The following is a 16,127-nucleotide window of genomic DNA, read 5'->3' on the forward strand; positions in this document are numbered from 1 at the left end:
AGGTAAGGAGACGTGTGGTTACCTGGCATCAGGTCAGGGACCTCCTTACAGTAGACGTTGGATTGACTTGTATAAAACTTTTTGGCTCGGCCGCACTTGGAGTATCGCGTGCAGTTCTGGTCGCCCCATTACAGGATGTGGAGGCTTTGGAGAGGGTGCAGAAGAGGTTCATCGGGATGCTGGCATGAACTTAAGGAGAGGTTGGACCAGATTTGGGATGTTTTCTCTGGATTGTTGGAGGCTGAGGGGAGACCTGATAGAAGTTTATAAGATTATGAGAGGCGTAGATAGAGTAGGCAGAATCTTTTTTCCGCAGGGTAGAAATGTCAAGTACTAGAGGGCATGTATTTAAGGTGAGAGGGGGAAAGTTTAAGGGAGATGTGCGGGAGCTGGTTTTTTTTTTACACAGAGCGCGGTAGGTGCCGGGGCTGGCGGTGGAGGCAGATATGATAGCAGTGTTTAAGAGGCTGCGTATGCAGGGGATGGAGGGATATGGATCACGTTTGGGGTCGTCTCTCCACTCCCCTGGCTGTAATGGTCTCCAATATACTTCCTGTTCGAAGGGCCTGTTCCTGTGCAGTACAGTTCTATGCTCTACAACTTGGATCAACATCTAAGGACAGACATTGGTGTGTTGGAAGCAGTTCAGAGAAGGCTTACTCGACAGATACCTGGAATGAGCAGGAGGTCTTCTGAGGAAAGGTTGGACAAACTGGGCTGGTAGCTACTGCAGTTCAGAAGAGTGAGAGGGGATTTGATTGAAGCACAAGCTCTTGAGGGGTTTAAACTAGTCTGGCAGGGGGATGGGAACCAGAGTGATAGGTCAGAGGTTAGTGCATTTAGTGTACAAGTAGATGCAGCATGTAGAGAGACTGTGAGGGAGGACAGGCAGTTGAAAGGGCAAAATTGCAGTCAGTTGGATGGGCTGAAGTGTGTCTACTTTAATGCAAGATGTATCAGGAACAAGGGTGATGAACTTATAGCATGGGTAAGTATGCGAAACTATGACATGGTAGCCATTACAGAGATGTGATGGCTGCCGGATATTCCGGGGTTTAGATGTTTCAAAAGGGACAGGGGCGGAGGTAAAGAGATGGGGGAGGGGCTTTGCTGATCAGGGACAGTATCACAGCTGTAGGAAGGGAGGATGTCCAGGAGGGATCGTCCACTCAGTGTGGGTGGAAGCCAGAAACAGGAAGGGAGCGATCACTCTATTGGGAGCATTCTACAGACCCCTCCCAATAGCAACAGAGACGCTGCGGAGCTGATCAGGAGGCAGATTTTGGAGAGGTGCAAAACTAAAAGGGTTGTTGTCATGGCTGATTTCAACTTCCCTAACATTGATTGGCACCTCCTTAATATAAAGGGGATAGATGGGGCGGAGTTTATTAGGAGTGTCCAGGAAGGATTCCTGACACAGTGCGTGGACAGGCCGACTAGAGGAGAGGCCATACTGGACCTGGTACTAGGCAATGAGCCTGATCAGGTTTCAGATCTCTTGGTAGGAGAGCATTTTGGAGATAATGACCATAACTCCTTGACCTTTACCATAGCCTTGGAGAGGGGAAGTATTTAACTGGGGGAGGGGAAATTATGATGCTTTGAGGCAGGAGTGTAAATTAAGAACAGATGTTATTGGGAAAGTGCACAACAGAATTGTGGAGGTTGTTTAGTGAGTATTTGCATGGGGTTCTGGATAGATTTGTCCCAGTGAGGCAGGGTAAGGATGGCAGAGTGAAGGAACCGTGGTTGACAGGAGATGTCGAATATCTTGTCAAGAGGAAGAAAGAAGCTTACCTGAGGTTTAGAAAGCAAGGATCAGACAGGGCTCTGGAGAGTTACAAGGTAGCCAGGAGGGACCTTAAGAATGGACTTAGGAGTGCTAGAAGGGGGCATGAGAAGGCCTTGGCGAGTAGGATCAAGGAAAACCCCAAGGCGTCCTACACGTATGTGAAGAATAGGAGGATGACTAGAGTGAGGGTAGGACCGATCAGGGATAAAAGAGGAAACATGTGCCTGGAATCAGAGGAGGTAGGGGAGGTCCTTAATGAATACTTTGCTTCAGTATTCACCAGAGAGAGAGACCTTGACGTTTGTGAGGATGGCGTATGACAGGCTGATACGCTAGGGCATGTCGACATGAGGAAAGAGGGTGTGCTGGAACTTTTGAAAAACATTAGGACAGATAAGTCACCAGGGCCGGACAGGATATATCCAAGGTTATTACAAAGCGAGGGAAGAGATTGCTGCGCCTTTGGCAAAGATCTTTGCATCCTCACTGGCCACAGGAGTAGTGCCAGATGATTGTTGTGGCAAATGTTGTTCCTTTGTTTAAGGAAGGGAGTAGGGATAACCCTGGGAATTACAGACCAGTGAGTCAATGATGGGCAAATTACTGGAGAAGATTCTTAGAGACAGGATTTATGGGCATTTGGAGAAGCGTAGGCTGATTAGGGACAGTCAGCATGGCTTTGTGAGGGGCAGGTCGTGCCTCACGAGCCTGATTGAATTCTTTGAGGATGTGACAAAGCACATTGATGAAGGTTGAGCAGTGGATGTGGTGTACATGGATTTTAGTAAGGCGTTTGATAAGGTTCCTCATGGAAGGCTCACTCAGAAAGTCAGGAGGCTTTCCAGGGATCCAGGGAAACTTGGCTGTGTGGATTCAGAATTGGCTCGCCCATAGAAGACAGAGGGTGGTGGTAGATGGAGCGTATCCTGCCTGGAGGTCGGTGACCAGTGGTGTTCCACAGGGATCTGTTCTGGGACTCCTGCTCTTTGTGATTTTTATAAATGACTTGGATGAGGATGTGGAAGAGTGGATCAGTAAGTTTGCTGATGATAAGTTTGGTGGTGTTTTGTATAGTGTAGAAGGTTGCTGTAGATTACAACAGGATATTGATAGAATGCAGAGCTGGGCAGAGAAGTGGCAGATGGAGTTCAACCTGGAAAAGTGTGAAGCGATACACTTCGGGAGATCGAATTTGAAGGCAGAATACAAGGCTAATGGCAGGACTCTTAGCAGTGTGGAGGAACAGAGGGATCTTGGGGTCCACGTCCACAGATCCCTCAAGGCTGCTGCGCAGATCGATAGGGTTGTTAAGAAGGCGTATGGAGTGTTGGCTTCATTAGTCGGGATATTGAGTTCAAGAGCCGTGAGGTGATGTTGCAGCTCTATAGAACTCTGGTTAGACCACACTTGGAGTATTGTGTTCAGTTCTGGTTGCCTCATTATAGAAAGGATGTGGAAGCTTTAGAGAAGGTGCGGAGGAGATTTACCAGGATGCTGCCAGGATTGGAGAGCATGTCTTATGAGGATAGGTTGAGTGAAGTAGGGCTTTTCTCTTTGGAGAGAAGGACGATGAGATGTGACTTGATAGAGGTGTACAAGATGATAAGAGGCATAGATCGAGTGACAGTCAGAGACTTCTCCCCAGTGTGACAATGGCTAACACGAGGGGACATAATTTTAAGGTGATTGGAGGAAGGTATAAGGGGGATGTCAGGGGTAAGTTTTTTTTTACAGAGAGTGGTGAGTGCATGGAACACACTGCCAGCAGAGGTTGTGGGGGCAGATACATTAGGGACATTTAAGAGACTCTTAGATAGACACATGAATGATAGAGAAATGGAGGGCTATGTGGGAGGGAAGGATTAGATAGATCCTAAAGCAGGATAAAATGTTGGCACAACATTATGGGCCGAAGGGCCTGTACTGTGCTGTAATGTTCTATGTTCTATGTCTCGGCAGGGTGGGTGTTTCCTCTTGTGGGAGAATACAGAACGAGAGGTCACCAGTTAACAATAAGGAGTTGACTGTTTAAGAAAGAGATGTGGTGAATTTTTTTTCTTGCAGAGAGTTGAGAGTCTTTGGAACTCTCTTCCTCAAAGGGTGGGGGAAGCAGAGTCTGGGAACGTTTCAAAGGCCGAGGGAGAAGCTTCTTGTGAAGCAAGACGGTGAAAGGTTACTGGTGGGTGGGAGAGAATGTGAGGTCAGATCAGCTAGGAATCTACTGGATGGTGGGGTAGGCTCGAAGAGCTGAATGAGCTGCATAGTGGCGCAGCGGGTAGAGCCGCTGCCTCACGGCTCTGGAGACCTGAGTTCAATCCCGACCTCCGGCACTGTGTGTGTGTGTGTGTGTGTGTGCGCGCGCGTGTGTGTGCGCATGTGTGTGTGCACGGAGTTTGCACGTTCTCCCTGTGACCGCGTGGGTTTTCCCCGGATGCTACGGTTCCCCTTCAATGTCCCAACGACATGCGGGGTCGGTGGGTTAACTGGCTGCTGTAAATTGCCCCCCAGGTGTGTGGGCGAGGGGTAGGGTCTGGGGGGTGGGGGGGGGTGAGAGTTGATGGGAGAATGAAATGGGATCGGTGTAAATGGATGGTTGATGGTCAGCATGGCCTCAATGGGCCAATGCGCCTGTTTCAGTGGTGTGTGTCTCTGTGACACCCAAAGCGGCGAACTGTTCACCCACTTCACCCCGAATCCAATGTCCCATAAAATCAGCGTTTACCACAGGAGGCGATTGAACCATGGAGGGGTGTGTGTACCTCAGACACACGACTGTATCGGTGACAGATGGGTCTGTGTGTACCTCAGACACACGGACTGTATCGGTGACAGATGGGTCTGTGTGTACCTCAGACATATGGACTGTATCGGTGACAGACGGGTCTGTGTGTACCTCAGACACGGACTGTATCGGTGACAGACGGGCCTGTGTGTACCTCAGACACACGGACTGTATCGGTGACAGACGGGTCTGTGTGTACCTCAGACACATGGACTGTATCGGTGACAGACGGGTCTGTGTGTACCTCAGACACACGGACTGTATCGGTGACAGACGGGTCTGTGTGTACCTCAGACACATGGACTGTATCAGTGACAGACGGTCTGTGTGTACCTCAGACACACGGACAGTACAGGCACAATGGATGTGAGGGGGGTCTATGCCCATCAGGGAGAAGGGAACAGAACACAATCTCAGCCAGGTGCACAGCACCTAAGGGGCTGTATTCATCCCCATGGGACACAGTCCACAGAGCGCCGTGCGCCGATACGTACAATGAGAAAGCAGGCTCCCAACAGTGTGGCCTTCATCTTTACGTCCAGGTCCATCGGGAACTGCACGCCGAAATTATCCGCGTCTGTCAGAACCTCCTTGGCCAGACCACTCCACTGCTTGCTGATCCGGCCGATGTTCCTCGATTCATCCGGGGGCTTCACCTTTACCCGCATGGACAGGGGTGTGTGAGCAAAATACTGGTGCACCCCTCACCCCTCACTGTAACACTGATACACCCCTCACTGTAACACTGACACACCCCACACCCCTCGCTGTAACACTGACACACCCCTCACTGTAACACTGACACACCCCACACCCCTCACTGTAACACTGATACACCCCACACTCCTCAATGTAACACTGACACACCCCACACCACTCACTGTAACACTGACACACCACTCACTGTAACTGATACATCCCACACCCCTCGCTGTAACACTGACACACCCCTCACTGTAACACTGACACACCCCCCACCCCTCGCTGTAACACTGACACACCTCGCACCCCTCACTGTAACACTGACACACCTCGCACCCCTCGCTGTAACACTGACACACCCCTCACTGTAACACACACCCCACACTGTAACACTGACACACCCCACACTGTAACACTGACACACCCCTCACTGTAACACTGACACACCCCTCACCCCTCACTGTGACACTGACACACCCCACACCCCTCACTGTAACACTGACACACCCCTCACCCCTCACTGTGACACTGACACACCCCACACCCCTCACTGTGACACTGACACACCCCACACCCCTCACTGTAACACTGACACACCCCTCACTGTAACACTGACACATCCCTCACCCCTCACTGTAACACTGACACACCCCGCACCCCTCACTGTGACACTGACACACCCCACACCCCTCACTGTAACACTGACACACCCCTCACTGTAACACTGACACATCCCTCACCCCTCACTGTAACACTGACACATCCCGCACCCCTCACTGTAACACTGACACACCCCGCACCCCTCACTGTGACACTCACACCCCACACCCCTCACTGTAACACTGACACATCCCTCACCCCTCACTGTAACACTGACACATCCCGCACCCCTCACTGTAACACTGACACACCCCTCACCCCTCACTGTAACACTCCCTGATTCCTCCCAAACCCACCACCTCTCCCACCAGGAAGGACGAGGGCAGCGGGTGCAGGGGAGCACCACTGCCCGCAGGTTCCACACCCTTCCCCCCCCACCCCCACCCCCACCCCCACCCCAGGTCTCACACCACCATGACTTGTAAACCCACCGCCATTGTTAAACCCCGGAACTCCCTCCCCAACAGCACGGTGGGAACACCTTCACCAGAAGGCCTGCAGCGGCGTGAGGGGGCGGTTCACCCCCACCCCATCGAGGTGCAGTTAGTGACGGGGAATAAATGCTGGCTGCGAACGAGATAAGTTGCCTCTAACCAAGCCTCGTCGTGCTGCTCAGCTTCCGTTGCACCGTGGTCCTCACCCTTTGACCTCACGCCGTCCCCTCTGACCCCAACCCACTGCACAACCCCATCCCACCATATCCCTGTCTCCTCCTCCTCACCTCGAAGGCGATGTCCCCGCAGCAGTTACAGGCGAAGCAGGGCCCCACCACTCTCAGGACCGTCTCCCTCTCCACGTTCTGGATGGAGAATTTGGGCAGGAACGGGTGCCAGGTCTGCTTCACGTAGCCGATGGTGGTCCCCGGGGGCGACTGCACCTCCAGCTGTTGGAGAAGAGAGGGTGGAAATGGATGGTCTGAGGAGCTGGAGTCCGGTTTACGGACGCACCACAGGAAGCATCCTGTCTGGACGCATCGCGGCTTGGCACGGCAACTGCTCTGCCCGGGACCGCGAGAAGTCGCGGAGAGTTGTGGACACGGCCCACAGTCCGTCACGCAAACCAGCCTCCCCTCCGTGGAATCCCGTCTCCACTTCCCGCTGCCTCGGGAAAGCAGCCAACATAATCGAGGACCCGTCCCACCCCGGGCATTCTCCCTCCTCCCATCGGGCACAAGATACACGAACTTGAGAACTACCACCAGGCTCAAGGGCAGCTTGTATCCCGCCCCTCAGCGGACCTCTTGTATAATAAAGATGATCTCCCAATCTACCTCCTCGTGGCCCTTGCACCCTATGGTCTGTCTGCACTGCACCTTGTGTGTAACTGTAACACTATATCCTGCATTCTTTCTGTCTTTTGTACTACCTCAGTATAATTATGTAGGGATTGATCTGTCTGGATGGCACGCAAAACAAAGTTTTTCATTGTGTCCTGGTACATGTGACAATAGTAACCAATTACCAACCTAACTCCCTCTCAGGACCCCTGTAGACCTGCCAGCACTTCCACAGAGGGCAGCTTCGACCCCCTCACAGTCGGATTGTCCCAACAACATGCCCAAGGAGTGGGCATTTACCATCCATGAACCTTCACCTCAACAGTCCACTGGCTCAATGTTAAACCATCTGGGCCGTAACATTTTCTGTTTTACTGTTTAATGTTTTCATCTTTTGAACCATCTCACTCCCGACTGTTTTCCTCTGTACAATACCTACCCCCTCAACCTCAGAGAGCGTCACACGGCACGGAAACAGGCCCTTCGGCCCACCAAGTCCGTGCCGACCATCGACCACCCACTTGCTCCGATCTCACTTCATTCTCCCCACATTCCCATCAACTCTCCCCCAGGTTCTACAATTTACAGCGGTCGATTAACCCGTCGACCCCGCACGTCGCTGGGATGTGGGAGGGAACCGGAGAACCCGGGGGAAACCCACGCGGTCGCAGGGAGAAGGTGCAAACTCCACACACGCACTCACACACACAATGCCAGAGGTCGGGATCGAACCCGGGTCTCTGGAGCTGTGAGGCAGCGGCTCTACCCACTGGGCCACCTGTTCTGTCAGTGGCAGTGGTAATGGTTTCTCCTCATATTGCCAACATCTCTAATAAGTCAGCTGCAAGAACAATCCTGGTACTGGGCCAATATCCAGTCCCAAGGCAACGTCTCACTGGAAAGACATCTGCAGCCTGAGTCAGATCAAGATGAAAAGCATTGTTTAAAAACACTGACGTTGGGATATTCTATGGTTGCAAACATACATCTGTGAGACACCGACAAAAGTCTTAAGTCCTCGCAACCCAACCCACACCCTCCAAAGTGCACCCAGCTGCTCCTACACAAGGGAGGCCCTGAGTCACTCACTAGGCCCCACCTAGCAACAAGCGGCTCGGAAGGAATGTGGTGGCTCCGCTTTCAACTGAACATTGTTTGGGCGGGAGAGAAGAGAATTCGGAAAGAGGGAGGAAGGGGTTAGGTTAGGTGGGGGAAGTGCGTTTCATCAGAACTGGTCCACGGAAAGGAACTAAAATAAAAACAGCGAATGCTAAAAATACAGGCAGCAGCGGTGGAGAAAGAACAACCAATGTTTCGGGTCCGGCATTTTCCATTTCTATATCGGGTTGTGGCTCAGTTTTTCTTATCTAACTGGTGCAAGTCTACCCTGGTGGGCAGATCCCACCGTCAAACAACTCATTCCAAAGGACAAGTACTCAATATCCTGACAACAACTTCCATTAAGTCATTTCAACTCGTCCTATCACCGACATTCCCCGGGAAAGAGAGAGAAATGTTAGTTTTCAGTGGGAGGGAAGGTGGGGGAGGCATCTCTGCACATCCTTTCCCCACCTTCTCTCCCACTGAAAACTAACGCATCTCCCAGTTCTGCAGAAGAGTCTCAGAACCCAAAATGTGGGCCGCTTCACCCTCTGCAGACACTGTCTGACCTGCTGAGTGTTTCCAACAGCTCCTGAATTCAGTCACGGTGTGACTGTACAAGAGGCCTGGCATTCCGGGGAAACTGGTAGAAGAGGAGAGGCCGGCGACCGCGAGCCTTTGAGGAAGGCTGAGAGAGAAATGTTTTCACCCAGTTAGTGGTGCGCTATTGCCCAACAGATAAAAGGTCGGGAACCCTCACCAATTTTTAAAAAGTACCAGCATTTCCTCTTTTTATTTATGGAGAAAGTCAGCAGGTCAAACAGTGCCTACGTCTGTGGAGTCTAACCAATTAAAGCAGGATGCTCCCTGGTTTAGAGAGTATGCATTATGAGGAGAGACTAAGGGAGCTAGGGCTTTACTCTTTGGAGAGGAGGAGGATGAGGGGAGACATGATAGAGATGTACAAAATATTAAGAGGAATAGATAGAGTGGACAGTCAGTGCCTCTTTCCCAGGGCACCAATGCTCAATACAAGAGGGCATGGCTTTAAAGTAATGGGTGGGAAGTTCAAGGGAGATATCAGAGGGAGGTTTTTTACCCAGAGAGTGGTTGGGGCATGGAATGCGCTGCCTGGGGTGGTGATGGAGGCAGGTTCATTGGTCAAATTCAAGAGATTGTTAGATAAGCATATGGAGGAATTTAAAATAGAGGGATATGTGGGAGGAAGGGGTTAGATAGGCTTAGGTGAGGTTTAAAGGTCGGCACAACATTGTGGGCTGAAGGGCCTGTATTGTGCTGTACCGTTCTATGATTCTATGATAAAGCACCCTCACACAGCGTCACAAGGAAATAGGAGCAGGAGTAGGCCACTTGGCCCCTCAAGCCTGTCCCGTCATTCACTACGATCATGGATGATGAAACACTTGGCCTCAACTCCTCTTCTGACCCAGTTCCCTGTCACCCTCAATTCCTCGATCTTTCAAATATTGGATGGACGCATACACGGATAGGGGAGGTTCGGAGGGCTGTAGGCCAAACGCAGGCAGATGGGACGAGCTCGCCAGGAAACACAGTTGGCATAGATCTGGCCTCCACCACCCTCAGGGGAAGAGAATTCCAGAGATTTACCACCCTCTGAGAGAAGACATTTCTAAGCACCTCCAGCTTTAAATGACTGCCCCTTATCTTGTAACTATGTCCCCTTGTTCGTGACTCCCCCACTAGTGGAAACACCTCAACATCTCCGCGTAGGATCTTCTATGTTTGAATAAGGTCATCCCTCATTCTCCTAAACTCCAAGGAATACATTCAGATAATAATCCACCTTTTGCTTCCTCTTTACCAAAGTGCCGGACCTCACACTTCCCCACATTAAGTTCCATTTGCCAGGATTTTGCCCAAGCACTCAGTTGTATCTGAAACCATTGCAAGAATCACAATGTCCTTATGACAACACGCCCTTCCGCCTCTTTTTGTATGATTGGTAAACTTGGAAAGCTTATATTTTGTTCCCTCCTCCACTTCATTAATGTAAATAGGGAACAACTGAGGGCCAACAACTGATCCCTGGGGTACTCCACAAGTTACACCCCCCACCCAGTCTGAAAAGGACCCATTTATTTCAACAGCAACACACAGAGAAGCTGGAGGAACTCAGTGGGTCGGGCAGAACCTCTGGATGGAAATGGACAATGTTTCATGGAATATAGGACACGGAATGGTATGGCCCTTCAGCCCCTAATGTCGTACCTACTCCACGATCAATCTAACCCTTCCCTCCTACACAGCCCATAACCATTTTTCTTACATCCTATCTAAGAGTCTTTTAAATGTCCCTATTGTATCAGCCTCTACCACCACCCCAGGCGGTGTGTTCCAGACACCCACCACTCTGTGTAAAAAACCTATCCTAAACTCTCCTCCACTCACCTTAAACGGATGTCCTCTGGTATTCGCTATTGCTGCCCTGGGTAAAAGGTGCTGGCTGTCCACTCTATCTACGCCCCTCATAATCTTATACACCTCTATCAAATCGATTCTCATCTTCCGTCGCTCCAAAGAGAAAAGCCCCAGCTCGCTCAACCTTTCCTCATAAGACATCTTCTCTAATCCAGGCAGTATCCTGGTAAATCTCCTCTGCACCCTCTCTAAAGCTTCCACATCCTTCCTATAGTGAGGCGACCAGAACTGAACACAATACTTTAAGTGTGGTCTAATATGGAACGAACTGCCAGAGGACGTGGTTGAGGCAGGTACAATTACAGTGTTTAAACGACATTTGGACAGGTACACGGATAGGAAAGGTTTAGAGGGCTATGGGCCAAATGTGGGCAAACAGGATTAACTCAGGTAGGCACCTTAGTCAGCATGGACGAGTTGGGCCAAAGGGCCTTTTCCCATGACTCTCACTTTCATAAAACCCTGTCGACCAGGTTTATTCAGCTTTCCTAAATGATTAGTTACTTCTTCTCTGATTATTGTGAACTTGTCAACAAAAGATGTTAAACTAACTGGCCTATAGTTCCTTGCCTCTGTCTTCCTCCTTTTGTGAACACTGGAGTCATGTTGGCTGTTTTCCAACCTTCTGGTACCTCCTGGAGTTTAGCGAGGGTCGAGAATTTTCAACCAATGGGTCCACTATCTCTGCAGCCAATTCCTTTAAAACCCTTGGGCGCATGCCATTGAGTCCCTGAGATTTATCCACCTTTAGCCCCGTGAGTTTCTCTAATACTTTACGTCTTGGGATTTGGATTTCTACAAGTTCCTCCCGGTTGATTGAAATCAGCCCATCTGTTATCTTTGGGCTATTCGCAATGTCTTTCACGGTGAAGACTGATACAAAAGAATCGATTTAACAAATCTGCTGTCTTTCCTTTAGTTACTTAGATATCTTTATTAGTCACATGTACATCGAAACACACAGTGAAATGCATCTTTTGCGTAGAGTGTTCTGGGGGCAGCCCATAAGTGTCGCCACGCTTCCGGCGCCAACATAGCGTGCCCACAACTTCCTAACCTGTACGTCTTTGGAATGTTGGAGGAAACCGGAGCACCCGGAGGAAACCCACGCAGACACATGGGGAGAACGTACAAACTCCTTATAGACAGTGGCCGGATTTGAACCCAGGTCACTGGCGCTGTAATAGTGTTATGCTAACTGCTACACTACCGTGTCTGCCCTCACCAGCTTCATTCTCAGGAGATGCCACCCCAACCTTAGCCTCCTACTTCCTATTTACTAACCCACAGAAACTCTGTTTTACACACAAGTTTTCTCTTAAAATCAATTTTCTCCCTTTTTCTGAGTTTTTTAGTCTTTTGTGGCTGGAAACTAAAAATTTCCCAGTCCTCTGATCCACCACCAGCTCTTGCTACTTGATCTGTCTTACTTTTCAATTTAACATTACCCTTGACCGATTTTGTTAACCACAGATTGTGCCTCTTTCTCACAGAATCCCTCTTTTTAACTGGGATAAATTTTTTCTGAGTGTTACAGACCAGATCTGCCACTGTTCATCTACTGACCTGTTTCTTGGCTTATTTTCCAAGTTCTCCTCCAAACCATTATAACTGCCCATTTGTAAGATGAAGACAGTGGTTTTGGTCCTGTGGTCACCCTCAAACTGCATCTGCAATTTTCCTGTGGTCACTATTCCTTGGCAATCTTTACAGTCACGCAGCATGGAAACATGTCTATGCCGACTGTGTTGCCCAGCGAGCTAGTTCCATCTGCCTGTGTTTGACCCATAGCCCTCTATAAACCTCTCCTATCCATGGACTTATCTAGATGGCTTTTAAACATTGCTAATGTGCCCACCTCAACCACTATTTCTGGCAGCTCATTCCAAATATGCACCACTCTTTGCATGAAGAAGCTGCATGGTAGTGTAGCGGTTAGCATAACGCTTTACAGCACCAGCGACCCAGGTTCAATTCCCGCCGCTGTCTGTAAGGAGTTTGTACGTTCTCCCCGTGTCTGCGTGGGTTTCCTCCGGGTGCTCCGGTTTCCTCCCACATTCCAACGACGTATGGGTTAGGAAGTTGCGGGCGTGCTATGCTGGCGCCGGAAGCGTGGCGACACTTGCGGGCTGCCCCCCAGAACACTCTACGCAAAAGATACATTTCACTGTGTGTTTCCCTGTACATGTGACTAATAAAGATATCTTATCTTATCCTAAATCTCTCGCTTCTGATCTTAAACCTATGCCCTCTTGTTCTTAGCACCCCCTCCCTGAGGAAAAAGACGACGTGCCTTCACCCTGTCTATGCCCCTCATGATCTTATACACCTCTATCAGGTCACCCCTCAATCTCCTACGTTCCAGGGAATAAAGTCCTAGTCTACGCAACCTCTCCTTGTAACTCAGGCCCCCAAGTCCTGGCAACATCTTGCTAAATCTTTTCTGCGCTCTTTCTAGTTCAATAACATCTTTCCTATCGCAGGGCGACCAACTCTGTACACAGTGCTCCAAGTGCGGCCTCACCAATGTCTTATATAACTGCAACGTATCTTCCCAACTCCTATACTGAATGCCCTGACTGATGAAGATCAATGTGCCAAACATCCTCTTCACCACCCTATCTGCCTGTGATGCCACTTTCAGTGAACTATACACTTGCATTCCTAGGTCCCTCTGTTCCATAACACTCCCTAAGGCCCTACCATTCACTGTATAATCTCCCAAAATGCAACACCTCACATTTATCTGGATTGAAAGCCATTTGTCAATCCTCAGCCCACATACCCAGCTGATCAAGATCTCCTTGTAATTCTTCATAACTTTCTACACTGTCTAGTCTAGCCACAAGACCACTTAGTAAACTTTCCTCCTTACTCATGACCAAACCAGGAAGGTTCCAAGATGCAATCCCTAACGCTCTCCACAAATTCTTCTCCGACACCCTTGCCAGGTTAGCTAGCCCAATGAATATGCCCAGTAAATCACCCATCACAATTGCAGTGCCCTTCAAACAAGCCCTAGATATTTCCCCATTTACATTCTGCCCTCTCGAAAGGTCACACTTTGAGGACCTATAGGCTACTACCACTATCTTCTTTTCCCCGCTATTCACGATTTTAACCCAAATCGGTTCTACAATATTATCACTGCCTCTATATCACAACTCAACACTGGTCTGACATCTTCCTTAACTAACGAGATGACTCCACCTCCTTTCTCCTTTGGTCTGTTCTTTGGGAACATCCTGGAATTCTGAGCACCCAGTCCTGGTCACCCTGCAACCACATCTCTGTAATAGCTGTTAGATCACACTCACATGTTGCTATCTGTGCTGTTAAGTCATATGTTTATTGCAAATGCTACGTCCATTCAAATTAAGATTGTCAAGCTTTGACATTTTAGTTTTTACTAACTCTGGATTTGCACTATGCTTCATACCTTTATTTACATTTTCTGCAATCCATCCAGTCAAAGGGCCCCTGAGCTCAGGAATCCACCCAATCAAAGAGCCCTGAGCTCTGGAATCCATCCAATCAAAGGTCCCCCAAGCTCAGGAATCCATCCAAAGATCCTGACCTCTGGAATCCATCCAATCAAAGGGCCCCCAAGCTCAGGAATCCATCCAATCAGAGCCCTGAGCTCTGGAGTCCATCCAATCAAAAAAACCGCTGAGGTCTGGAATATCCATCCAATCAAAAAGCCCTGAGGTCTGGAATCCATCCAATCATAGGGCCCACACTCTGAGTCTATCCTATGGAGATGAGTAACCCCTAGGAAGCCAAGGCCGTTGGCCATGGACACCAGCCCTCTCACCCACCTCCTGGAGGCAGCAGGGGAACCAGCAGCTGACGCACTTGAAGGGCCGCACGAGGTGGATGACCTCTCTGTCGGAGTTGTCCATCAGCTTCATGTGGAAGTACCGCAGCGAGCCGCAGCAGTTGCGTGTGCAGCAGTCGCTCTTCTCCTTGGCGCTGTAAATCTTCTGGCCCAGGCTGTTCTTGATCACGTACTTGTTCTTGGTCTCAAAGCGCACGAGGGCTGGAGGAGGCACGTGGGAATGGTTAAAGGGACCCCGCTCGGACCACCCCACCGCTTAAAGTCACCGCCGCCCTGTCTCAGCTCCTTCAGCTCAGGGGAAAATCTCTGGCTTCTCCCCACTTCCCTCATTAATGGACCCCTGACCCCAGGGGTCTCTCCTCATCATTAAATAACCCTTGACCATTGACCCCTCACCCCAGTAGTCTCTCCCATTCATTGAATGACCCTTGACCCCTGGCATCTTTTCCCTTCATAGATTGACCCCTGACCTTCCCCATCATTGAATATACCCTTTGCCCCAGGATCTCCCCCTATTATTGAATGACCCTTGACCCCACAGGTCTCTCCCCATCCTTAAAGAAGCCTTGACCCAATAGTTTAGGGCAGCCGTTGCCCCTAGCAACAGAGCCGTCACTGGGGTCAGGTTGCCAATGGGATGATTATGGGAACACCCTCCCCCTCCCCTGTCGTGCCACTATTGTCCACTCGGACCTCAGCTGGGGTGGCTGGTCCCGTGTTAAATGGACAGAGAGTTTCTGAGCCGGGTGGCGACCAAAGCCATTTCCATAGCAACCTGCGACTCTACACCCAACTCTACTCCCCCCAGGCCAACGGGTCGGAGACCACCCCCCCCCCTTTGCCCCCCCCCCCCGAACCGAGGCGGGGGGTGCTCACAGAGGGCTGGGCCCAGCCAAGAGCTGGAGACATTGCTGGTCCTACCTTCCATCACCTCCACCTTCTGATGGACAAGGACTTGGTCGATCTGCAAACAAAAATCAGACGGCAGGTTGAGCACAGAACGAGGACCCGGAACCGTGACCAGTGGGAGCGGGCGGAGGCCACCTGACCCCTCGAATCTGCACCGCCCTTCTATCATCCCGGGCCTCAGCTCCCCCTTCCCGGCCTGCACTCCTCCGTTCCTCTACCTCTCAACCTCAACCTTGAACCGACTCCACAGCCAGGTACCTCCAGTCCACTGGGAGAGAGATTGAGTGAGCTTTGAGTGAAGGAATGGGCTGAATGGTCCCTCCCTGGTCCAGACACGACATCAACATTCTCCAGCCAGGGGAGGCAGCTTCGGTTAAGTGCCTCCTTGTTCCAGGTACATGGAACGAGCTGCCAGAGGAAGTGGTAGAGGGGGGTACAATTACAAAGTTTGAACGACACTTGGACAGGTGCATGGATAGGAAAGGTTTAGAGGGATATGGGCCAAACGTGGGCAACTGGGACTAGTTCAGATAGATGTGATGGTCGGCATGGTATTGGTATTGGTTTATTATTGTCACTTGTACCGAGGTACAGTGAAAAACTTGTC

General features: G+C 50.3%; 1 protein-coding gene across 3 annotated transcripts in view; it reads right to left on the bottom strand.

Moving 5' to 3' along the window:
• LOC127586694 (phospholipid scramblase 2-like) overlaps window positions 1–16,127 on the bottom strand; it is a 156,998-nt gene that overhangs the window by 117,276 nt on the left and 23,595 nt on the right. For 2 of the 3 annotated variants that reach the window (XM_052044839.1, XM_052044838.1), the window contains exons 4-7: window positions 15,533–15,575; window positions 14,592–14,812; window positions 6,658–6,819; window positions 5,069–5,230 (exon numbers count right to left, since the gene is read on the bottom strand). In XM_052044839.1, the coding sequence (XP_051900799.1) occupies window positions 5,069–5,230; window positions 6,658–6,819; window positions 14,592–14,812; window positions 15,533–15,575 (588 nt within the window). The remainder of the gene's footprint in view (window positions 1–5,068; window positions 5,231–6,657; window positions 6,820–14,591; window positions 14,813–15,532; window positions 15,576–16,127) is intronic. The other variant, XM_052044840.1, reaches the window with a different exon arrangement.

This window comes from Pristis pectinata, chromosome 37 (assembly GCF_009764475.1).
Source record: "Pristis pectinata isolate sPriPec2 chromosome 37, sPriPec2.1.pri, whole genome shotgun sequence".
Lineage (NCBI taxonomy): Eukaryota > Metazoa > Chordata > Chondrichthyes > Rhinopristiformes > Pristidae > Pristis > Pristis pectinata.